Source organism: Haliotis cracherodii, unplaced genomic scaffold (genome assembly GCF_022045235.1).
Source record: "Haliotis cracherodii isolate W230 unplaced genomic scaffold, xgHalCrac1.p SCAF_3, whole genome shotgun sequence".
NCBI lineage: Eukaryota > Metazoa > Mollusca > Gastropoda > Lepetellida > Haliotidae > Haliotis > Haliotis cracherodii.
The window spans coordinates 29,551,110-29,577,210 of record NW_027266286.1 but is presented as its reverse complement, the minus strand read 5'-3'; the positions used below and the strand labels follow the sequence as shown (position 1 = coordinate 29,577,210).

At 43.7% G+C, this 26,101-nt stretch overlaps 1 protein-coding gene across 1 annotated transcript in view; it reads right to left on the bottom strand.

Moving 5' to 3' along the window:
• Window positions 1–1,319: 1,319 nt before the first annotated feature.
• Window positions 1,320–26,101, bottom strand: part of LOC139474028 (S-adenosylmethionine decarboxylase proenzyme-like) — a 41,978-nt gene continuing 17,196 nt past the window's right edge. Inside the window, exons 6-12 of the mRNA XM_071256883.1 lie at window positions 22,815–22,857; window positions 17,099–17,153; window positions 16,112–16,192; window positions 11,841–11,933; window positions 6,562–6,636; window positions 5,885–5,965; window positions 1,320–5,458 (exon numbers count right to left, since the gene is read on the bottom strand). Coding sequence (XP_071112984.1) covers window positions 5,321–5,458; window positions 5,885–5,965; window positions 6,562–6,636; window positions 11,841–11,933; window positions 16,112–16,192; window positions 17,099–17,153; window positions 22,815–22,857 — 566 coding nt within the window. The 3' untranslated portion in view covers window positions 1,320–5,320. The remainder of the gene's footprint in view (window positions 5,459–5,884; window positions 5,966–6,561; window positions 6,637–11,840; window positions 11,934–16,111; window positions 16,193–17,098; window positions 17,154–22,814; window positions 22,858–26,101) is intronic.

Sequence of the window (26,101 nt, the reverse complement as noted above, 5' to 3'; positions counted from 1 at the left end):
GTACATATAATCAGGATGAACCATGATACACTGAATCTCTTCACGGCCTCTGTGAACAGTGTTTGTTACATCCACATGGGCTACATCCCACACCAGGTTTACAGGCCTACTGATCCAAATTGTCAAAAATGTGGAATAAAATCTTACAAAGTTTTAAACAGTACTTTATTTTTATCAGTTTCAAATACTTAAATATCACTTTTTGCAATGTTATTTTAATTTTATTATTCAACAGAACCAGAACAAGATGTTGTTATCCATTAAGGTGTATGTTTTCTTACTTCCTCACCAACTTCTAGAGTGCCAATCAAACAGTTCATTTAGTGTGGCCTTTAATATATACACTGTTAATACAGTTTTAATGAAAATATCTTGAACATGTTCAGTTAAAATGATCAATTCTACCATAACCTTTGCTTTCTACATGCTGTGAACATACCTCTTTACAAGACAGAATAGTTTCAACTGTGTGAATTCAACTAACATATAAGTAACAATGGCAACAATTATGAGTCGCATTACCCCAAACAGTCCTTAAGACATATTCCCAAGGGCATTGTAGCTCACCAAGCCTTAAAAACAAATGTTAGGCAATCATAAATCCAAGGCCTACATTTGGTCACTACAACATCTGAAGTGAAGTTTCTATATCAATGATCAGACAAACCTGAAACTACATATGGTCATCTTGAGAGTCAGAAAAACAGATATTTTAACATTAAAAATGAAAAGTTAAAAACTTTGGAGATAAAAATTAATATTATATTTTGATGTCTTGAAGAACCACAAGTACCCTCATTGCTGTGAAACCATCGAAAACATTCAGCTCCAAATAAACCTATTCTGATAAGGTACATCATGAACAAAGCCCTGGAAACATGGATACATAGCTTCATGTCTTTCCTTCTAGTCAATGAAGAAAGTATGAAAACAGCTCCAACAAATGATTTGTTTGCCTATTAATCATGTAAATGTGTACATATATTTCTGTATACAACTAATGTAGTATTATAAGTAGGCAGAATCAAGTAATTATTTAGCCATAAACGTGTTGAAACTAAACAACAATGTCACAACACTGAAATATGCAGGCAAAGTTTCCCTCTAAATAACATCAAGTAAACATAAGCAAAAAGCTATAGTTGTGTTTCCTTCCAAAATACAACAGAGTTTCTTTTAACTTGAACGTCATAACATACTCTTTACACCTGTGAAAGATTCAGAGACAAACAGTGGCCATCGTGATAACCAACCAATACCGATAATTTAATAGAAGAATCTGCCACCTGTGTTTGGTCATGGCTAATCAGAAGATCTTTCAAGTGATCTGAAGTCTTTTGCTCTGTATTCTTGCTTCTGATTGGTTAACATATACTGTGAGCAGATGACCAAAAAAAGGTCATCATGCGAATTCTGTAGACCGTTACCTTTTCACACATGTAGTCTAACTGGTCCACCCCTTTCCTGCCATGATGTATGTCCAAGCATGGACACACACTTGGAAATGGAGGGATGCATTTAGCATGTACAAGTGTTAGATGAAAGCAAATAACCTGATGAAGCAATTTCCATTTGTTTGTCATTTACTTTTTTGCAAGTATATCCCAAAATGAGTTTGTCATAGAATTGTTACACCCTGATACACATATCACCTCCACGATTTCCAAATCTACAGTATGTTTCAAAAAGAGAGGTGTGTACACCTGCGTAACCCCACCTGGATCCATGCTTCTGTCTGATACTATTAATAAGTTTTTTCGTAGATCAGACTTAAGTGAGAGAATTTATGGATGCCAACAATAAAAGTGGAAACTTAGCACCCCTGGGTTCCATTTATTTGTTTATTGCTAATCACCAATAGCCGCTAATTAACTGCTGACTTCCCGTGTTAGTTTCCACCTTATCATACTCCTTTCATTGTTTTTACATGCACCAGTACATATATTCTCTCTGCTCCCTAGCAATCTTTCACCCAATGGAGGAGAATTACTCCAAAATGTTGTTTTCCACGTAATAAAGAAGTTGACATCCTTTATTTCTCTCTTATGAGTATCAATTCTAAAGGCAATTCAAAAACTAGATCAGATCTTTGCATTAATGAATTCCATGCTAGGAAATTTTAGAATTCCAAAAGCATAACAGGGTGCTAGGGTCTAACCAATTGGCAGTCCTAACACATTTCAAACTACTTCAGACTACAAACTGAAATTTGACAGTAGTCTCTAATTACAATGTCTAGACATAAACTGAAAACAGACACCTATTCATGAGATTGGGATTAAAATCTGAAATATTATCTGTGAGAGACTACCTCTACTTCATGCTATCAACCAGAGCTACACACTGACTGGATATATTTCATTTACATCCTCCCTACAGTGACTGTACCTGGCTTATAAAGGATCTCACTGGAGGGTCTTATGATATCCAATATGTCAACACAAGTCAATCAAAGTTAAAGACTGCGAGGCTTGCCGAGGGGTTTAAAAGCTTTTTCAAAGAGTCAAATCTTTGAAAGGCATTTAGAAGTGATACACAAAAGGTAGATAATTTATGTAAGTCAACTGCTTTATAATGAGGAACAACGTTTCGGAGTCCACCTGATGAAGGGGGAAGCATATACTCCTGTGGTCCTCATTATAAAGACGTTGACACCCATAAGTTAACTTCCTTTTATCAAAGAGTGTTGACATTTTCTATGTCAAAAGTGACGAGGATGAGATGCTATTCATCATCCAATATCATTCCTCAATCTTTTTTAGTTTGTAAACAGTAATAAGTACAGTCGTGTCTTGAGTGTGAAAAGTACAGCTGACCAGCTTCAGTGACAGACAGATTAGTGATGACTTTTGGTTTTCATGTCAAAATAGTCTGCAAGAAATTGTGATGCAATTTCGTTGTACCAATATCTCCTAGGAGCTATCACTTCATCTCACCCAAATGATATCTCCCGAGGGAGTCAGTTTTGGATGATAAATCACACTCCATCATTAATGATTGTTGTCCCAACTATCTAGAGCATCTGCATCATTCTGCAGTCTCATGTCACCTTACCATCATGTGGTGATTGGTGATATGACATCACTCAATCCATTCTTCATCATTTTATCATATTGCAAAAAATTGCTTAGTTATCAAAAATACCCCAAAAGATGAAAACAGATTTTGGAATGAACCATACAAGATGTAAGTCAGACATGAGCAAGCTGGAACAGAACAAGGCTTGTATACCACTCAACATTTCCTAAAGGCCAAAATGGTAATTTTTTGTCAAAGGTGTGGTTCTTGGCAAAAGTTGAGCAGTATACATTCCATTGCTTTCTGTGAAAAAATACTACAAATGATGAAGACTTTCCATTTATGGCCAAACATGATGTTGTCATTTCATTGTCTAAGCTTGCTGCTGCTAATCCTGTCTGTTTCAACTTAGCAAACCTACATAGCAAACCGTTTTGGCTAAATACAGAAGCAATCAATATTTGTTTGCTACAGAGCAGAAACTGTGGTAAACCAATTAAGCTGAAAGAAACAAACAAACTGAATTGTTTTAGCAGCTTCAACTCAGGGAGTTAATCAGACCAGCATAGAGTTAACAACTCAGTGTCATCTAGGCCTGCTTTTAAGAATTTGGCAGACAGGCTGTTTTTATGGAATTATTTGTAATGCCCTTTGTAACAAAGTCCAACAAAGCAAAACATTGGTCATGCTGACAGTTTAACTTAACTCTCTGGTAGGTTGAGCGTTATTACTCAAGAGAAGAATAAAATCAGAACATTTTACTTGACATTCCCTGACTTTGATGTATGTTGAACTGACTTTAGTTCCAGCTGGGACTGATAACCACCAGTTGTCTCCCTTGTTGAGAATGTTACAGAGGGAAATCTGTACAGTGGAACCCTGTTAATATGGACAGTGTTTTTAAGTTTATTGTCCAGAATAAAGATTAGTTGGTCCGAGAACACTGACTTCCTGAGAAACAAAGGTGATCATAGCTGTTCATGTTGCCGCTTCTCTTGACTGACTGACGTATCTGTCGGAGTTACGACACTTTCTCGTATCAATTTCAAGACCCCGATCCAGATTTCATCATTTATGAGTCAATCAAAATAGCAACATATTTTTCTTGTTCAAACGTGCGTGAAAGTCAAGATTTCCAGAAATGGATTTCATCGTGAATGAATCAATATAAATAGCAACATATTTTTCCTGTTCATTTTTGCACAAAAGGCAAGACTTCCAGATTCGGATTTAACCATTAAAGAGTCAATCAAAATAGCGAAATATTTCTTCTGTTAATTATTGGAGAAAAGGCAAGACTTCTCGATCCAGATCAATTGATCATTAACTAGTCAATCAAAATGGCAACACATTTTTTCTGTCGTGTGGAAAAGGCACGGTTTCCGAATTAGCAGGGTCTCACTGTATTCCATCACAGAAGCAACATTCCAAGTTTTCAATACAACCCTACACCAAGCACACAGAGGTGAGATGACACCCTCGGAAGAACAGAGAGCGCTTGTACTCTTGGGAGACCTGGACAGGAGGAATAATGTTGTGTATTAGGAACAGTTTTATCACTGATGTGTGCCATGCAATCACTACGCCTGTGGAAACAAGTTTTTCCAAAAACTACTTTACTTAGTAGTTAAATATAAGAAAACAGAATTCAGAATTGCATGTAAAATTTTGCTACTTACAGTAACTTTTATAAAATTCAGAATTGATAAATTGTTGGATTAACAAAATTTTGAAGAATATATATATTGAATCATGTTTCATGATTTTTGTATCATGCTATGTAATCTACTGTAACCATAACGGAAATCTATGCAGTTTGGGGATGAACCTCCATTTATTTGCACTTTTTAATAAAAAAAACCCCTCTCCAATGCCACCTCTGACCAGGTCTCCTGAGTAAGTGCTGTGAGAGTCTACACGTATGTGTTGGGGCATGAGGCAGGTACAAACACTGCTGACTGCCTTGCATCGTCCCGGAGAACGATTAGCGCATGCATGCATGCATGATCACGCGGTGACCTGGATTAGCTCAGTCAGAATCCGCATGCAAACTTTATCTGGGTGTACGGGTGATGTACCCGCACAAAATCTTGTGCTTCTTTCTGTTCTTTCGAGAGTTCCATACAAACACACGCACAACGAACACAATATGTACAAAAGCAATAGAGAGGCAAAAGTCTATGAAGGGAAGGAAACTACGACGTGTGCAGTCAGGTCCCGTGGGTTTGCAGACACAAACCAAGGTTCCAGGTGCAGCATCAGCAACAACGCTGCGCCTGGTGGGACCCCTGCACGTTCTCTCCTAAATGACAGGGCGGGAGAAGAAGGAGTAGGTGAGATTGTAGTTCTTGAAGCGGCAGTACTGATGGTCCTGGACTAAGTAGCCCTTCATCTGCTCCTTCTTCTCCAGGTCTCGGTGGGAGTTCCGGGCAAGGGAGGCCTGCAACACAACACAGCACAGCAAGTTACACAGGCTTCCTCATCATTGTGTGGCGCATCAAAACAAACAGTTTATATTTGTCAACATCCGTTAAAGGTTTTGTGTTGTAAAAAAACCTTTAATTCTATGAATTTTAACATTTTCCAACTTTATAGATTTGAGTTATTTATCCTAGCCTAACCTATGACCTTGCTAATGATGTTTCCACACACAGAGCAAAGACAATGATGACTTGGGTCATTTTGAAAATGAGTATCTCAAGAGAGACATTATAATATTTTATTCACAATAAGCCCATTACTTATTATTATATTGAGTCTGATGTGATGATGATTGTGATGATGATTATGATGATGATTATGGTGATGATGAAGGTGGTGATGAGGAGGAGGAGTAGGAGGAGGAGGAGGATGTCCAATAACTTACCTTATTGGCGAATATGGTCATAAGAAACTTGCCAGGGTTGAAGACACTGAGAACCTTCTCGATCATGTCCTGGTAAGTCTCCTGCAAATACATCCATGCAATATTTCTCAGAAACCCTACACAATTAACCAACCGTCAAAAACTATATCTATATATATATATACATGTATTGTAATCTGTATACTTCCAAAACACGAAATGTCATATTTCCGGAAATATTATGAGCGTAATGTTTTCCACACAATGACTGATGATGTTGAATTAATTTCTTCCATTACTGCATGTATGAACATTTCTAGACAAATTATCATCAATATCTAATATCTAATTACCCAAATTATACTAATCTGAAAACAGACCTTGGCATCATGAAAACATCTGCACGAGAGCTTTATAATACAACATAAACTGATATCATGACACCCTGGTTCTTTAACAGTTAAAATTGGTAACATTTTTCCACCAATTGGTATGAAAATTTTTTCACCTTGCAAATAAAACAAAGAATATATCAGCAATTCAAGACACTTTTCACAAAAAATCTGTTCGGCAGAGCAGTGTTCTGTAGATGCAGTACAGGGTATTGGTGATTATGGAAAGAAAAGAACACATTCACAAAAAGTTTCACAGTGCCAGTTTCCATGGTTACTGCACGGAGTACTTCCTGAATGTCCTACCTGTGGCACATTACTCTCGAAGCTGACATAGCTGCAGTGAGGCTCAGGGGTCACGTGAATGGTGATGTAATAACCCTGTAGGGAGCAAAGGTCAAACATTGTTGGTGAGGACATTTTAATTAAGAAATGATGACAAGTTGGAGGTGTTTATAGTACAATAAAACACTGCAGGGAGACTAAACGATGAGGGGTGCAGCCCCAAGTGGTTTATTCTCCCTGCAGTGTTTATTTCTTATATGAAATATCAGCATTATTTGCAGCCTTTTTAAGGATTTTGATCAAATCCACAAGCTTTAAAAATATTAACCCCTATTTAAATAATGATGAGTCCCTCAATAGAATCCGACCTCAGTGACATCGGACAAGCCCATTTTATCAACAGGTGGGTATTTCCCTCAATTTCTCACAATCCTCAAGTTGATCACCTGTACCTTTTCTCCCAATACCAATTATCCTACAAGCGTATCTCTACTGGTTTTGGATACAATTGTTTGGCCATCGCGTTTATCTTTGGTGCCCTGCTACATCTATGGGGAACAACTCTCTACTCCTCTTTCAAAAATAACGTTGTCAAACATACGATGTCTTCAAGTTGCAAACGCATGTTCGAATCTCCAGAAATGATAGAACAATGTTTTATTGTGTAATAAACTATGCTTCATTCTTCATTGTTCTTTGCGATTTATAGCATAGCTATCTTATATTATTGGATAGTGATTGGCTGCAAATGTCTGTTGAAAACACACCGAGGACATTCTGTGGCTGTTGCTTCAATGTCCGACTAAGATGATGTATAGAATATCAACTTGTTTCATAACTAAAACCTTAAAGTGCAAGTCTCATGGGTGTATACAACGTCGAGGAATTGGAAAGATCATAACATCGTTAAGGCAAATATTATATGCAAAACATTGAAACTGATCTGTATAGCAAGTTTCAACAAAAAATATTCAGATTAGGTCAAGTCAGTAGTATTTACACAAGCCAAGTGTAGCCTCTATAAGATCAGGTCAAGTCAGTAGTACTTACACAAGCCCAGTGTAGCCTCTATACCATCAGGTCAAGTCGGTAGTACTTACACAAGGGCAGTGTAGCCTCTATAAGATCAGGTCAAGTCAGTAGTACTTACACAAGCCCAGTGTAGCCTCTATAAGATCAGGTCAAGTCGGTAGTACTTACACAAGCCCAGTGTAGCCTCTATAAGATCAGGTCAAGTCGGTAGTACTTACACAAGCCCAGTGTAGCCTCTATAAGATCAGGTCAAGTCGGTAGTACTTACACAAGCCCAGCGTAGCCTCTATAAGATCAGGTCAAGTCAGTAGTACTTACACAAGACCAGTGTAGCCTCAATAAGATCAGGTCAAGTCAGTAGTATTTACACAAGACCAGTGTAGCCTCTACACCATCAGGTCAAGTCAGTAGTACTTACACAAGACCAGTGTAGCCTCAATAAGATCAGGTCAAGTCAGTAGTATTTACACAAGACCAGTGTAGCCTCTATACCATCAGGTCAAGTCGGTAGTACTTACACAAGGGCAGTGTAGCCTCTATAAGATCAGGTCAAGTCAGTAGTACTTACACAAGACCAGTGTAGCCTCTATACCATCAGGTCAAGTCGGTAGTACTTACACAAGGGCAGTGTAGCCTCTATACCATCAGGTCAAGTCAGTAGTACTTACACAAGACCAGTGTAGCCTCAATAACTTCAGGTCAAGTCAGTAGTACTTACACAAGCCCAGTGTAGCCTCAATAACTTCAGGTCAAGTCAGTAGTACTTACACAAGGGCAGTGTAGCCTCTATACCATCAGGTCAAGTCAGTAGTACTTACACAAGACCAGTGTAGCCTCAATAACTTCAGGTCAAGTCAGTTGTACTTACACAAGGGCAGTGTAGCCTCAATAACTTCAGGTCAAGTTAGTAGTACTTACACAAGACCAGTGTAGCCTCTATACCATCAGGTCAAGTCAGTAGTACTTACACAAGACCAGTGTAGCCTCTATACCATCAGGTCAAGTCAGTAGTACTTACACAAGACCAGTGTAGCCTCTATAAGATCAGGTCAAGTCAATTGTACTAGCACAAGCCCAGTGTAGCCTCTATACCATCAGGTCAAGTCGGTAGTACTTACACAAGGGCAGTGTAGCCTCTATACCATCAGGTCAAGTCGGTAGTACTTACACAAGGGCAGTGTAGCCTCTATACCATCAGGTCAAGTCGGTAGTACTTACACAAGGGCAGTGTAGCCTCTATACCATCAGGTCAAGTCGGTAGTACTTACACAAGCCCAGTGTAGCCTCTATAAGATCAGGTCAAGTCGGTAGTACTTACACAAGGGCAGTGTAGCCTCTATAAGATCAGGTAGAGTCAGTAGTACTTACACAAGGCCAGTGTAGCCTCTATAAGATCAGGTTAAGTCGGTAGTACTTACACAAGCCCAGTGTAGCCTCTATAAGATCAGGTCAAGTCAGTAGTACTTACACAAGCCCAGTGTAGCCTCTATAAGATCAGGTCAAGTCGGTAGTACTTACACAAGGGCAGTGTAGCCTCTATAAGATCAGGTCAAGTCAGTAGTACTTACACAAGCCCAGTTTAGCCTCTATAAGATCAGGTCAAGTCGGTAGTACTTACACAAGGGCAGTGTAGCCTCTATACCATCAGGTCAAGTCGGTAGTACTTACACAAGACCAGTGTAGCCTCTATAAGATCAGGTCAAGTCGGTAGTACTTACACAAGGGCAGTGTAGCCTCTATACCATCAGGTCAAGTCGGTAGTACTTACACAAGCCCAGTGTAGCCTCTATAAGATCAGGTCAAGTCGGTAGTACTTACACAAGGGCAGTGTAGCCTCTATAAGATCAGGTCAAGTCAGTAGTACTTACACAAGCCCAGTGTAGCCTCTATAAGATCAGGTCAAATCGGTAGTACTTACACTAGCCCAGTGTAGCCTCTATAAGATCAGGTCAAGTCGGTAGTACTTACACAAGCCCAGTGTAGCCTCTATAAGATCAGGTCAAGTCGGTAGTACTTACACAAGGGCAGTGTAGCCTCTATAAGATCAGGTCAAGTCGGTAGTACTTACACAAGCCCAGTGTAGCCTCTATAAGATCAGGTCAAGTCGGTAGTACTTACACAAGGGCAGTGTAGCCTCTATAAGATCAGGTCAAGTCGGTAGTACTTACACAAGGGCAGTGTAGCCTCTATAAGATCAGGTCAAGTCAGTAGTACTTACACAAGCCCAGTGTAGCCTTTATAAGATCAGGTCAAGTCGGTAGTACTTACACAAGCCCAGTGTAGCCTCTATAAGATCAGGTCAAGTCGGTAGTACTTACACAAGCCCAGTGTAGCCTCTATAAGATCAGGTCAAGTCGGTAGTACTTACACAAGGGCAGTGTAGCCTCTATAAGATCAGGTCAAGTCAGTAGTACTTACACAAGCCCAGTTTAGCCTCTATAAGATCAGGTCAAGTCGGTAGTACTTACACAAGGGCAGTGTAGCCTCTATACCATCAGGTCAAGTCGGTAGTACTTACACAAGGGCAGTGTAGCCTCTATACCATCAGGTCAAGTCGGTAGTACTTACACAAGACCAGTGTAGCCTCTATAAGATCAGGTCAAGTCGGTAGTACTTACACAAGGGCAGTGTAGCCTCTATACCATCAGGTCAAGTCGGTAGTACTTACACAAGCCCAGTGTAGCCTCTATAAGATCAGGTCAAGTCGGTAGTACTTACACAAGGGCAGTGTAGCCTCTATAAGATCAGGTCAAGTCAGTAGTACTTACACAAGCCCAGTGTAGCCTTTATAAGATCAGGTCAAATCGGTAGTACTTACACAAGCCCAGTGTAGCCTCTATAAGATCAGGTCAAGTCAGTAGTACTTACACAAGGGCAGTGTAGCCTCTATAAGATCAGGTCAAGTCGGTAGTACTTACACAAGCCCAGTGTAGCCTCTATAAGATCAGGTCAAGTCGGTAGTACTTACACAAGGGCAGTGTAGCCTCTATAAGATCAGGTCAAGTCGGTAGTACTTACACAAGGGCAGTGTAGCCTCTATAAGATCAGGTCAAGTCGGTAGTACTTACACAAGGGCAGTGTAGCCTCTATAAGATCAGGTCAAGTCAGTAGTACTTACACAAGCCCAGTGTAGCCTTTATAAGATCAGGTCAAGTCGGTAGTACTTACACAAGCCCAGTGTAGCCTCTATAAGATCAGGTCAAGTCGGTAGTACTTACACAAGCCCAGTGTAGCCTCTATAAGATCAGGTCAAGTCGGTAGTACTTACACAAGGGCAGTGTAGCCTCTATAAGATCAGGTCAAGTCGGTAGTACATACACAAGACCAGTGTAGCCTCTATAAGATCAGGTCAAGTCGGTAGTACTTACACAAGCCCAGTGTAGCCTCTATAAGATCAGGTCAAGTCGGTAGTACATACACAAGACCAGTGTAGCCTCTATAAGATCAGGTCAAGTCGGTAGTACTTACACAAGACCAGTGTAGCCTCTATAAGATCAGGTCAAGTCGGTAGTACTTACACAAGACCAGTGTAGCCTCTATAAGATCAGGTCAAGTCAGTAGTACTTACACAAGACCAGTGTAGCCTCTATAAGATCAGGTCAAGTCGGTAGTACTTACACAAGGGCAGTGTAGCCTCTATACCATCAGGTCAAGTCAGTAGTACTTACACAAGACCAGTGTAGCCTCTATAAGATCAGGTCAAGTCAGTATTACTTACACAAGACCAGTGTAGCCCTTATAAGATCAGGTCAAGTCGGTAGTACTTACACAAGCCCAGTGTAGCCTCTATACCATCAGGTCAAGTCAGTAGTACTTACACAAGACCAGTGTAGCCTCTATAAGATCAGGTCAAGTCAGTAGTACTTACACAAGACCAGTGTAGCCTCTATAAGATCAGGTCAAGTCGGTAGTACTTACACAAGGGCAGTGTAGCCTCTATAAGATCAGGTCAAGTCAGTAGTACTTACACAAGGGCAGTGTAGCCTCTATAAGATCAGGTAGAGTCAGTAGTACTTACACAAGCCCAGTGTAGCCTCTATAAGATCAGGTCAAGTCAGTAGTACTTACACAAGGGCAGTGTAGCCTCTATAAGATCAGGTCAAGTCGGTAGTACTTACACAAGACCAGTGTAGCCTCTATAAGATCAGGTCAAGTCAGTAGTACTTACACAAGGGCAGTGTAGCCTCTATAACATCAGGTCAAGTCAGTAGTACTTACACAAGGGCAGTGTAGCCTCTATAAGATCAGGTCAAGTCGGTAGTACTTACACCTTCCAGAAGACCATTCATTGAGTAGCCACACGGGTCAAACAGGAAGTCATCCATCTTGGCACCTGGTATTATATCACAGATTCCAGATTTCTGAAAAAAAGAAATATATAATTGCATAGGGCTGCAGTGAATGTTGTAAATTTATGAAAAATTATACTATACTCACTGCCAAAAGAAACCTAACTACACATACCACAGAAACATATGGAGAAGTATGTACGTTAAGAAGGGAGGTTGCCAATGTGTACCAATTAGTGAGTGAGTGAGTGAGTGTGGTTTTACCCCACTTTTAGCAATATTCTAGCAATATCACAGTGGGGGACACCAGACATGGGCTTCGCACATTGTACCCATGTTGGGAATCAAACCTTGGTTTTCAGCATGATGAGCGAACGCTTTACCCACTTGGCTACCCGACCACCCTGTGTCCCAATTGATGACCAGACTAACAATCAGCCAAATGTTATGATGGAGTGACTTAATTCTTATCACGATATCATGCATGTGATTTCCAAACATTACATGCTTATCCTGCATGAGACAAATGGTGCATCTGCAGTCATGGATCTATGACGTCACATGTGATGCGTTCATGAGCATCAGTTCACACACATACCAATAAGTTCATTTGTGCATTGAACCAATCTAATATCTCTTGAATATGAGTAAATCTTCATATATTAACCAACATGTATGGTATTCACGTTTGTTTTGGCAGTGAGTATTTATAGCGTTTATTACATAGATATTGATATTGTCGTCACATTCCATGTGAAGTGCGGAGACAGCTTCTTTAAAGGGGGTGGTGGGGAATGTGATTCATTGTGTCTTGATCAAGCACCTTCCTATTTGACACAGGGGGACTGAAACACACATGGTACCTGCCTATTTGACACAGAGGGGGACTGAGACAGACATGGTACCTGCCTATTTGACACAAAGGGGGACTGAAACACACAGGGTACCTCCCTATTTGACAAAGGGGGACTGAAACAGGCATGGCACCTCCCTATTTGACAAAGGGGGACTGAAACACACAGGGTACCTCCCTATTTGACAGAGGGGGACTGAAACAGGCATGGCACCTCCCTATTTGACAAAGGGGGTCTGAAACACACATGGTACCTCCCTATTTGACACAGAGGGGCTGAAACACACATGGTACCTACCTATTTGACAAAGAGGGACTGAAACACATCATACCTCCCTATTTGACAAAGAGGGGGACTGAGACAGACATGGTACCTCCCTATTTGACACAAAGGGGGCTGAAACACACATGGTACCTGCCTATTTGACACAAAGGGGGCTGAAACACACATGGTACCTGCCTATTTGACAAAGGGGGTCTGAAACACACATGGTACCTACCTATTTGACACAGAGGGGGCTGAAACACACATGGTACCTGCCTATTTGACAAATGGGGACTGAAACACACATGGTATCTCCCTATTTGACACAGAGGGGGCTGAAACACACATGGTACCTCCCTATTTGACACAGAGGGGGCTGAAACACACATGGTACCTCCCTATTTGACAAAGGGGGACTGAAACACACAGGGTACCTCCCTATTTGACACAGAGGGGGCTGAAACACACACGGTACCTCCCTATTTGACAAAGGGGGTCTGAAACACACATGGTACCTCCCTATTTGACACAGAGGGGGCTGAAACACACATGTGACCTCCCTATTTGACATAGAGGGGGACTGAAACACACATGGTACCTCCCTATTTGACACAGGAGGGCTGAAACACACATGGTACCTCCCTATTTGACAAAGGGGGACTGAAACAAACATGGTACCTCCCTATTTGACACAGAGGGGGCTGAAACACACATGGTACCTCCCTATTTGACAAAGGGGGACTGAAACACATCATACCTCCCTATTTGACAAAGAGGGGGGCTGAAACACACATGTGACCTCCCTATTTGACATAGAGGGGGACTGAAACACACATGGTACCTCCCTATTTGACACAGGAGGGCTGAAACACACATGGTACCTCCCTATTTGACAAAGGGGGACTGAAACACACAGGGTACCTCCCTATTTGACACAGAGGGGGCTGAAACACACACGGTACCTCCCTATTTGACAAAGGGGGTCTGAAACACACATGGTACCTCCCTATTTGACACAGAGGGGGCTGAAACACACATGTGACCTCCCTATTTGACATAGAGGGGGACTGAAACACACATGGTACCTCCCTATTTGACACAGGAGGGCTGAAACACACATGGTACCTCCCTATTTGACAAAGGGGGACTGAAACAAACATGGTACCTCCCTATTTGACACAGAGGGGGCTGAAACACACATGGTACCTCCCTATTTGACAAAGGGGGACTGAAACACATCATACCTCCCTATTTGACACAGAGGGGGCTGAAACACACACGGTACCTCCCTATTTGACACAGAGGGGGACTGAGACAGACATGGTACCTCCCTATTTGACACAGAAGGGGCAGAAACAGGCATGGCCTTAGTACCTACATGTATACATGGTTGCTATTTTCTACAACCCTGACAGTGGCAAATATGACAAATAATAAATCTTATCATCATATATGGAAATGGTGGTACATTATTTGTATGTATTGTCCACAACATCTGTTACGTGTGACCGACAATCACCATTATTTATTAACATTAGATCTTATTGTTCATGTATTGCAGGTGGATAGTTTTCAGATAAAAAATCCATTTACGTTTGATGGATTGGTGTCTAGCCGTGCTCTGGTCTGACTCAGGGTCGGTTTTAAGCTGTTGTATGATTTGATAGGGTAGGTCTCTGGTTTCTGTTGTGTGGCTACTGAAGGGTTGACTAACTTTATAGTCACGCAGATTTAACATAATTGTTTGTGACATTTGTCATCCAGGTTGGTCAGTGTGGCCACTGATTTGTGGTTTGCATGGTGGATATGCGATTGCCGCTTTCATGAGAATGTCTTATGTGTGCGGTTCTTTCTATATGCCGTGATGTGTGGGACTCAGAACGTGTCTTTGCAGGTATCTGGCCCTTTGAGTAGGTGCCAGGACTTTTTGATCACGGAGCTGACCTTGAGAGCAGTGGGGTTGTATTCTGTGATGAAGATCACTGGTTTAGTGTCTTTTGAGGGTATCTGTTTTTGTTGTTAGGGTATCCTCTCCTTGAGACAACTCTTGGGTTTTAGCCCAAACCCTATACTTATCTAAATAAAAATATAATTAAATACTGTATAAGTGTATAAGAGAATTGTGCTTTTATGTCCTTTGAGAGCAGTATTCCAGCAATATCAGTTCAGTAACACATAGATGGACTTCGCAGGATGACAATGGATGCCTCCAACTACCCTTGTAAATAGTGTGAAATATGTCGGCGTCCCTGTTAGAGTTAACGTTGAGTGGTTCATACACTGTCCACTTGTGGCAGGCCGCCATGGGATTACCACACAAGCAAAAGCAATTACAGTCTGTATGGAAGCTCTTTCTGGAGGAAGTCAACCAACAATTCATGCCATGCTTAGATGCACACATCATGTTCACCATAATGGCATATCTGTAAAGGGCATGTGTGTCTACAACATCATATATATCTCATAGTGTAATCTCCAACATGACTGAATAAGCTAGTCTATTATATTACAGGTATTAAGGATTTTGTAGGTACCTTGGGGGAAATATAATACGATAAAAAAAACACACACCATGTTATCAAATTGTTTGTTTCTTGTTTAACATTGCACTCAGCAATATTCCAGCGGTCTGTAGATAATCCGGGCTGGACTAGAAAATCCATGGATTGATATCATGAGCATTGATCCATGCAATTGAGATATGATGACATATATCAACCAAGTCAGCAAGCCTCCTACGACAAACATGGGTTGCTGAAGACCTATTCTCGCCTGGATCTTCAGGGGTCTATGAAATTGTTATCTGAATATGTTGGCCAAGTGTACAGTATCCACAATTCATATTTGTTGGATCACAGCATGTCAACTTACTGTGATGTTTGTCACCAAGGCGAACATATGAACAGGGATATGGTGCTAACTAACCAAAGATCACAATCTGGCTAAATTCTATGTTCAAACTAAAATCAAGGATCCCGGCACATCCAAAGAGATGCAACTCTGCATGGCTAACTGCAGCACTTTAAGACCACTGAACTACCCAGCAGGCTGCTGATGTTCGGATCTTTGATAGGCACTGGGACTGCTGATGTAGACACTTCGGTTAGTATGACTGAAGAAGATCAGACCTACCTTTGTAGCCTCGGGTCCGTCTACGCACACCTCCTTTGTAAATATCTTCATCTTCTCTGGGCACATGTCCCACATGAGCAGGTGGATGTGGTTAAGGTACAAACATTGGTGGGATATACAGGACCTAAGGACTATTCAGGGGAATATTGGAACTGTTGTCTTAATCAGGGTCTTCCAGCTATTAAGATGAACACAAGGTCCCAGTTGATATTTTGACAGAAAAAAGGCCCTAACAGCTTTCTGGATGAAAACAAGATCCCAATGGCTATTTTGATGTAAACAAGATCCCAATGGCTATTTTGATATAAACAATATCACAATGGCTATTTCGATGTAAACAAGGTCCCAATGGCTATTTTGATGTAAACAAGGTCCCAATGGCCATTTCGATGTAAACAAGGCCCCAATGGTTAATTCGTTGTAAACAAGGTCCCAATTGGCCATTTCGATGTAAACAAGGCCCCAATGGCTAATTCGATGTAAACAAGGTCCCAATGGCTATTTCGATGTAAACAAGATCCCAATGGCTATTTCGATGTAAACAAGGTCTCAATGGCTATTTCGATGTAAACAAGGTCTCAATGGCTATTTCGATGTAAACAAGGTCCGAATGGCTATTTCGATGTAAACAAGGTCCCAATGACTATTTCGATGTAAACAAGGCCCCAATGGCTAATTCGATGTAAACAAGGTCCCAATGGCTATTTCGATGTAAACAAGGTCCCAATGGCTATTTCGATGTAAACAAGGTCCTAATGGCTATTTCGATGTAAACAAGGTCCTAATGGCTATTTCGATGTAAACAAGGTCCTAATGGCCATTTCGATGTAAACAAGGCCGTAATGGCTATTTGGATGGAGACAAGATCCCAAAGGTTTCCTATTTATGTCAGGCAAATTACAGCCTTGGTAAAGTGCTCATCAATATTATAATACCATCCCTTCTTTTCAATATTCCCTGCTTGTGAAGTTATGGCTTAAAGGATATTTCAAAAGTCTGATCTGGTCGAGTAACACCTTCCTCATCCAGTGTGTATAGGTACCTGCAAGTATACAAAATACATCCCTGAACTTCACACAATATGTAGGGCTCAGACAAAAGTCACATTACACCACAAGCAGACAAAGATGTTTTCATCATGAGTGCATATCTTTTGTATATATTTGTAATAAATTTCCAATTCTGCACATGTGCATTTACATATGTGCAAGTATCAGAAAGTTAAAATACTAAATCTTTCTACCCCTGAAGATGTATGATAAGTCAATTCTTCATAGAAAGTTGGATGACACATTTCCATCAGCAATGATGTTATATTGTTTCAACTCACCAATCAGCTTTAAAAGTTGCTAATATATGTGATTCTCAATTCTGATTGGTCAGTTGAAGGACATATCACTACTTCACTGTTGAGAATTTTTGACAATATCATGTCATCCTATGTTTGTGACATCACAAATCAATGACATATCTTCATCTGAAGCTTCAGTGAAGTTTCTAGATAGGGTTGACAGTGTTCGAAATGAATGGGTTTCACTGAAACTTGCTGCTGTAATACTTAATCTAGGGACCCCCCTCAACCTTAATATCGTTGGATCATAGGTTTTTAGACATCATATCGCCAGTCCTCGTGCTATAACGAGGGGTAAAGTATCACACAAACAATGCAAATACTCAGATGATGGCTTATTTTAATGAGAAAGTTTTCTATAATAGTGAGTGAGTGAGTGAGTGAGTTTGGTTTTACGCCGCTTTTAGCAATATTCCAGCAATATCACGGCGGGGGACACCAGAAATGGGCTTCACACATTGTACCCATGTCGGGAATCGAACCCGGGTCTTCGGAGTGACGAGCGAACGCTTTAACCACTAGGCTACCCGACCGCCCTTTTCTATAATAAGTGAGTGAGATGTTTTACAGCTGTTCATGTGATGAGAGAGAAACTACAAATGTTTCTTAAGTGCCTGAAAACCTGTAACACAGGGATATTTAACATTAGGATTATGACAAGGTCCCCATTATTTTCAGCATAATTTTGAAGACTGGTATAAGGACAGAGAAATACACAGAATAACCTACTCGAAAACTAATGTAGGCCATAGGCATGGGCTTACACCATTCATTCACTGGGGCAGATAATCAGTAACTCCTCATAGTTTGTTTTTCTCATGTCAAGTGTTAATGTATTTATTTCATGGACCCTCCCAATAACACCATAGAGTTCATTTTACAAAACTTAAAGGATTAATAGGCATCAACTTTTTTCATTTGGGACACGGATCCACTGACTAACAAATCAGGAATGTGGAAAAGATTTAGAAATCCAGATCACAAGTCTGGTAATCACGCTTGCGAACATATAGTCAGAAATAGTTTCCCTGCCTCAAATACCATTCATAGCTTCAGCAGTTCTCTGAACAATGGCCTTATCCCCGTGAAATCACTATAACATTGTTAAAAATCCTGCCACATTTCACAAAACAGTTTCAGATAAACAGAGAATTCGAAAATTGCTTTTCTCACTTTTTCTGTTCCCACTTATTCTGTATGTCTTTGACAAGCCTCTCCCTGATAAACCAGGTGTGTTATTTTGATTCTTCTTACCCAGCCCAGATTCTACCTCACGCCAAGCTTCTTCCCCCAACCAACTTGTTCCCCTTCCCCCAACCAGCTTGTTCCCCTTCCCCCCAACCAGCTTGTTCCCCTTCCCCCAACCAGCTCATTCCCCTTCCCCCAACCAGCCTGTTCCCCTTCCCCCCAACCAGCCTGTTCCCCTTCCCCCCAACCAGCTTGTTCCCTTTCCCCCACCAGCTTGTTCCCCTTCCCCCACCCAGCTTGTTCCCCTTCCCCCCAACCAGCTCATTCCCCTTCCCCCAACCAGCCTGTTCCCCTTCCCCCCAACCAGCCTGTTCCCCTTCCCCCCAACCAGCCTGTTCCCCTTCCCCCCAACCAGCTTGTTCCCTTTCCCCCACCAGCTTGTTCCCCTTCCCCCACCCAGCTTGTTCCCCTTCCCCCCAACCAGCTCATTCCCCTTCCCCCAACCAGCTTGTTCCCCTTCCCCCCAACCAGCTTGTTCCCCTTCCCCCAACCAGCCTGTTCCCCTTCCCCCCAACCAGCCTGTTCCCCTTCCCCCCAACCAGCCTGTTCCCCTTCCCCCAACCAGCTTGTTCCCCTTCCCCCCAACCAGCTTGTTCCCCTTCCCCCAACCAGCTTGTTCCCCTTCCCCCCACCCAGCCTGTTCCCCTTCCCCCAACCAGCTTGTTCCCCTTCCCCCCAACCAGCTTGCTCTTCTCCCCCAACCAGCTTGTTCCCCTTCCCCAACCAGCTTGTTCCCCTTCCCCCAACCAGCTTGCTCTTCTCCCCCAACCAGCTTGTTCCCCTTCCCCCCACCCAGCCTGTTCCCCTTCCCCCAACCAGCTTGTTCCCCTTCCCCCAACCAGCTTGCTCTTCTCCCCCAACCAGCTTGTTCCCCTTCCCCCAACCAGCTTGTTCCCCTTCCCCCCACCCAGCTTGTTCCCCTTCCCCCAACCAGCTTGTTCCCCTTCCCCCCACCCAGCCTGTTCCCCTTCCCCCAACCAGCTTGTTCCCCTTCCCCCCAACCAGCTTGTTCCCCTTCCCCCAACCAGCTCATTCCCCTTCCCCCCAACCAGCCTGTTCCCCTTCCCCCCAACCAGCCTGTTCCCCTTCCCCCCAACCAGCTTGTTCCCCTTCCCCCACCAGCTTGTTCCCCTTCCCCCACCCAGCTTGTTCCCCTTCCCCCAACCAGCTTGTTCCCCTTCCCCCAACCAGCTCATTCCCCTTCCCCCCAACCAGCCTGTTCCCCTTCCCCCACCAGCTTGTTCCCCTTCCCCCACCCAGCTTGTTCCCCTTCCCCCAACCAGCCTGTTCCCCTTCCCCCAACCAGCTTGTTCCCCTTCCCCCAACCAGCCTGTTCCCCTTCCCCCCAACCAGCCTGTTCCCCTTCCCCCCAACCAGCCTGTTCCCCTTCCCCCCAACCAGCTTGTTCCCCTTCCCCCAACCAGCTTGTTCCCCTTCCCCCCACCCAGCCTGTTCCCCTTCCCCCACCAGCTTGTTCCCCTTCCCCCACCCAGCTTGTTCCCCTTCCCCCCAACCAGCTCATTCCCCTTCCCCCAACCAGCCTGTTCCCCTTCCCCCCAACCAGCTTGTTCCCCTTCCCCCAACCAGCCTGTTCCCCTTCCCCCCAACCAGCCTGTTCCCCTTCCCCCCAACCAGCCTGTTCCCCTTCCCCCCAACCAGCTTGTTCCCTTTCCCCCACCAGCTTGTTCCCCTTCCCCCACCCAGCTTGTTCCCCTTCCCCCCAACCAGCTCATTCCCCTTCCCCCAACCAGCTTGTTCCCCTTCCCCCCAACCAGCTTGTTCCCCTTCCCCCAACCAGCCTGTTCCCCTTCCCCCCAACCAGCCTGTTCCCCTTCCCCCCACCCAGCCTGTTCCCCTTCCCCCAACCAGCTTGTTCCCCTTCCCCCAACCAGCTTGCTCTTCTCCCCCAACCAGCTTGTTCCCCTTCCCCCCACCCAGCCTGTTCCCCTTCCCCCAACCAGCTTGTTCCCCTTCCCCCAACCAGCTTGCTCTTCTCCCCCAACCAGCTTGTTCCCCTTCCCCCAACCAGCTTGTTCCCCTTCCCCCCACCCAGCTTGTTCCCCTTCCCCCAACCAGCTTGTTCCCCTTCCCCCCACCCAGCCTGTTCCCCTTCCCCCAACCAGCTTGTTCCCCTTCCCCCCAACCAGCTTGTTCCCCTTCCCCCAACCAGCTTGTTCCCCTTCCCCCAACCAGCTTGTTCCCCTTCCCCCCAACCAGCTTGTTCCCCTTCCCCCCAACCAGCTTGTTCCCCTTCCCCCCAACCAGCTTGTTCCCCTTCCCCCAACCAGCTTGTTCCCCTTCCCCCAACCAGCTTGTTCCCCTTCCCCCCAACCAGCTTGTTCCCCTTCCCCCAACCAGCTTGTTCCCCTTCCCCCAACCAGCTTGTTCCCCTTCCCCCAACCAGCTTGTTCCCCTTCCCCCCAACCAGCTTGTTCCCCTTCCCCCCAACCAGCTTGTTCCCCTTCCCCCAACCAGCTTGTTCCCCTTCCCCCCACCAGCTTGCTCTTCTCCCCCAACCAGCTTGTTCCTCTCCCCCAACCAGCTTGTTCCACTCCCCCAACCAGCTTGTTCCTCTCCCCCCATCCAGCTTGTTCCCCTTCCCCCCAACCAGCCTGTTCCCCTTCCCCCAACCAGCTTGTTCCCCTTCCCCCAACCAGCTTGCTCTTCTCCCCCAACCAGCTTGTTCCTCTCCCCCAACCAGCTTGTTCCTCTCCCCCAACCAGCTTGTTCCTCTCCCCCCACCAGCTTGTTCCTCTCCCCCAACCAGCTTGTTCCTCTCCCCCAACCAGCTTGTTCCCCTTCCCCCAACCAGCTTGTTCCCCTTCCCCCCACCAGCTTATTCCTCTCCCCCAACCAGTTTGTTCGCCTCCCCCAACCAGCTTGTTCCTCTCGCCCAACCAGCTTGTTCGCCTCCCCCCACCAGCTTGCTCCTCTCTCCCCACCCAGCTTGTTCCCCTTCCCCCCACCAGCTTGTTCTTCTCCCCAAACAGCTTGTTCCTCTCCCCCCACCAGCTTGTTCCCCTTCCCCAACCAGCTTGTTCCCCTTCCCCAACCAGCTTGTTCCTCTCCCCCAACCAGCTTGTTCCCCTTCCCCCCGCCAGCTTGTTCCTCTCCCCCAACCAGCTTGTTCCCCTTACCCCCACCAGCTTGTTCCCCTTCCCCCAACCAGCTTGTTCCCCTTCCCCCAACCAGCTTGTTCCCCTTCCCCCAACCAGCTTGTTCCCCTTCCCCCAACCAGCTTGTTCTTCTCCCCAACCAGCTTGTTCCTCTCCCCCAACCAGCTTGTTCGCCTCCCCCAACCAGCTTGTTCCTCTCCCCCAACCAGCTTGTTCCCCTTACCCCCACCAGCTTGTTCCCCTTCCCCCAACCAGCTTGTTCCCCTTCCCCCAACCAGCTTGTTCCTCTCCCCCAACCAGCTTGTTCCTCTCCCCCAACCAGCTTGTTCCCCTTCCCCCAACCAGCTTGTTCCCCTTCCCCCCACCAGCTTGTTCCCCTTCCCCCCACCAGCTTGTTCCTCTCCCCCAACCAGCCTGTTCCCCTTCCCCCAACCAGCTTGTTCCCCTTCCCCCAACCAGCTTGTTCCCCTTCCCCCAACCAGCTTGTTCTTCTCCCCAACCAGCTTGTTCCTCTCCCCCAACCAGCTTGTTCGCCTCCCCCAACCAGCTTGTTCCTCTCCCCCAACCAGCTTGTTCCCCTTACCCCCACCAGCTTGTTCCCCTTCCCCCAACCAGCTTGTTCCCCTTCCCCCAACCAGCTTGTTCCTCTCCCCCAACCAGCTTGTTCCTCTCCCCCAACCAGCTTGTTCCCCTTCCCCCAACCAGCCTGTTCCCCTTCCCCCCACCAGCTTGTTCCCCTTCCCCCCACCAGCTTGTTCCCCTTCCCCCAACCAGCTTGTTCCCCTTCCCCCCACCCAGCTTGTTCCCCTTCCCCCAACCAGCTTGTTCGCCTCCCCCACCAGCTTGCTCCTCTCTCCCAACCAGCTTGTTCTTCTCCCCAACCAGTTCCCCAGACATAAGTCAAAGCCAACCACCCCAAAACAGGGATGTAACTGATAAAACAAGGACAAACAATATTCTAAATAAATGATTACAGAAACATACATACCAACAGTCACGATTGATTCTCCCCAAGCTGTAGGCGGCTCCATCTACAACAGGAGATAATGTCATATTTAAGTCTTGAACAAGTATGATTACTACTCATATTACATTCGGCAATGCATCCACTTTGAAACTGAAAGCTTCACAGAAGCAAAATTTCTTCTGTGGTTAGTTTTGCTAGGAGCCACCCATTGAATATTTTGAGTCTGTGAATGTCGTTCACACCACAGTCAGTGATATGCCTGATGTATCATAGCACTCTTTCTAGGCCAGGAAACCAGTCACTGACAGCATGAGCTATGGTTCACTTGGTCAGGGCATAATCAGTAAGGACACTGTAACCATCCGATTCTCATTAGAAGGCTTTTATGAGAAGCATGGGTTACTTGGGATCTCTGTCCTGGAATCCTGTAGAGGAACATTTATCTCCACGTTCTCAGAATCAACTACATGTATTATCATAGACCAGAAAGCCATTGTACTCTAATACTTTAATACCCCTGTGTATATCCCGGGTTAGGATCCCCAGTAGGCTATGCTTGTCGTATAGGCCACTCAATGCTTCAAATGGTCCATCTCTATGACATGATAGAATGTGTGGCATTGATATCTGACAGTGTAGGAAGTTGTTTGTAATACCAATCACTGATTTACACACCTCCATTGTTTAGCTGGAATAGAGCTGTGCTAAATAACAAAAGAACAAACACATCCAAATCTATGACCAATTGTTAAAGTTACTGTCGAGACAACGATTCAAGGACAGTTTTAGACATTCTGTGTTCTGGCTATTGAACTTAAGGCCATTATCTATTTGTTGTTGGATAATAGATCGTCCAACCCTATTTTCTTTACAATTGGTAACAATATTAATACAAGTTTACACTTATTTCTTTTCAGTCATACACGCAAAATTACTTTGGGATTACTCAAGATGGCAAATATATTAATATTTTTTATATTTTTTTCTCCCTCCTTCAGGTAATATTTGTGAAAACAATCCTTGATCCAGTTTTAAAAAAATCCGCTGATGCCAGCTTTTTTCAAATTATGTTTTTATTCCTCCTCCGACTTAAGACTTTGACAACAACAATGTCTCTGATCCAACAAATAAGGCCTCATGGCCTAACCAGGAATGCCAATAAACAAAGTTTTGCAAAAACTCCATAATATTTGTTTAAATTACCACCTCAAAACGCTATGTAAACCAACAGACAGCAGAAGCATCACTTCAGCTAGTGATGCAGATACAGGCACAGTTTTATCTTGACCTACAAAACTAGGGTCCATAATTAATTTCAAGGGTCCTGTAAAGTAATTAAATGATGTAGTGTACAGGACTGTTGATAATTTCCTTAATTACAGGGCCTATAAATTTCTTGTCAAGAATGTGATACAATGAACATTACTGCTCATCCCGAGGGATGCACTATATTTGTTCTGCACCCATTCTGTACATTTGTGCGTACTGGACAAACATTTCTGCCTTGTGTAAAAACTTGCACGCAGTGGCTGCAACATTTCATCTGTAGATGGTTATGCAGAATATGGCAATGGTGGGGTAAACCAATGAGAGATATTTCCCTGGTGAATATGACAGCGTATCCACTACAACTAGATGAGTGCAAGGTCAACCCGTGTCACCATGTTAACAGACCTTGTCACAGCTCACTGAAAATCATGAGAACTGGACTCAACACTGGTACATGGAAGCTCCCCTCAGTTGCATGATTTATTGCTGAGACAACATCCTCAATATGTTTGTCTCATACCACGATGCATAAAAACTCAAAACACATTCTGTCATTTAAAAATAAATAATGAAACTGAGATTACTACATGAGTGTCTGTCAAGATACATCTTATCGTACGAGTGATTTCAAAAGGTATTTAACAAGCCAAATGGTATCTGACAGTATGCAGTAATCTATCCCTTACACACCCTAAAATCACGCCATTTTAGCATCAAATCGAGGCATATTTTGTCTATTCTCATGAACCCTGTGGTGCATTAATACATAACACAATGTTTATTTGTGTCGTCATCTAACCTGCTTACTACCAATACCTTGCGTGACCCACAACAAAAATAGTCTCCGGCATATCTGTGGATTATCAAGGCGATAATGCAAAGTAGAGGAGACCAAAGAACATTGATCAACACTCTAAAACTGAAAAGTTTCAACACAGACATGAACATTGACCAAAGCCCCAGTAACTTATCAATGAATTATGATCAGGAAAGTAGTCCCTCATAATTTAACCTTAGGTCATCACCATGGAGTAGCCAATCACAGACCTGGAATTTGATCTCACACAGGTTGATACCATTATCTTAATGGGTTTCTTATCCACAGGATTGTAAGAAAAAATGAATTTTACATAAATGAATATCAAGCTGTTCACTTGATTAAAATGATACATTTCCATGTGTTTCATTTCATATTCAGCTGACTTAACATTCCTTATAGTGCTGGCATAGCTTTCAAAATGAAAACATGATGTCCAAGTAAATATGGATCTCATTAATCTCAAGAATTATAGTCCAGTGGTTGCAGGGAAGAGGAGTAGTCATGCAAATGGTATAAAGGGAGCACAACTTAAAAAAATCTCCTTCTGTTTATTTCGTCATAAAAATTAACATACTGGCTGGTGATTTTTTACAGGCTGCTGTCATTTAGTTGATATAAGCTGGAATACTGCTCAGTGCCGTGTAATACCAGCAACCTAACTATACTGTAACCCTTAGGGGTTTCCAGGGCAGGGCAGCAGTGAAACAACCTTGCCTTCTGATCCGTAGATAGACATTAGATATGTATCCTGACACATATCGGGAACTTGGTGTATCGTTTCATCCCTATTGCCTCTTGCAGTGTGAAACACTCACTCTACAGACTGTTGCAGTCAGTGACTCCCAACACTTGGAGGATGAGACTCTTAAGTCTAGTGCTGAATCATCTTGATGAGTGAGTGAGTGAGTGAGTGAGTGAGTGAGTGAGTGAGAGAGAGCGAGCGAGAGAGAGAATGGTTTGACGCCGCTTTTAGCAATATTCCAGCAATATCACGGCTAGGGACACCAGAAATAGGCTTCACACATGGTACCCATGCTGGTAAACGAACCCAGGTATTCTGCATGACAAGCGAATGCTTTAACCACTAGGCTACCCCACTGCCCCAAGGAAATACAAAGGTAGGCTTAATGTAAATGCATATCTAAATGAAACCCATCTAAATACATCCACTGACAAAATCTTTATATGACACTTCTTTCCAATGGAATTTAACTTCACA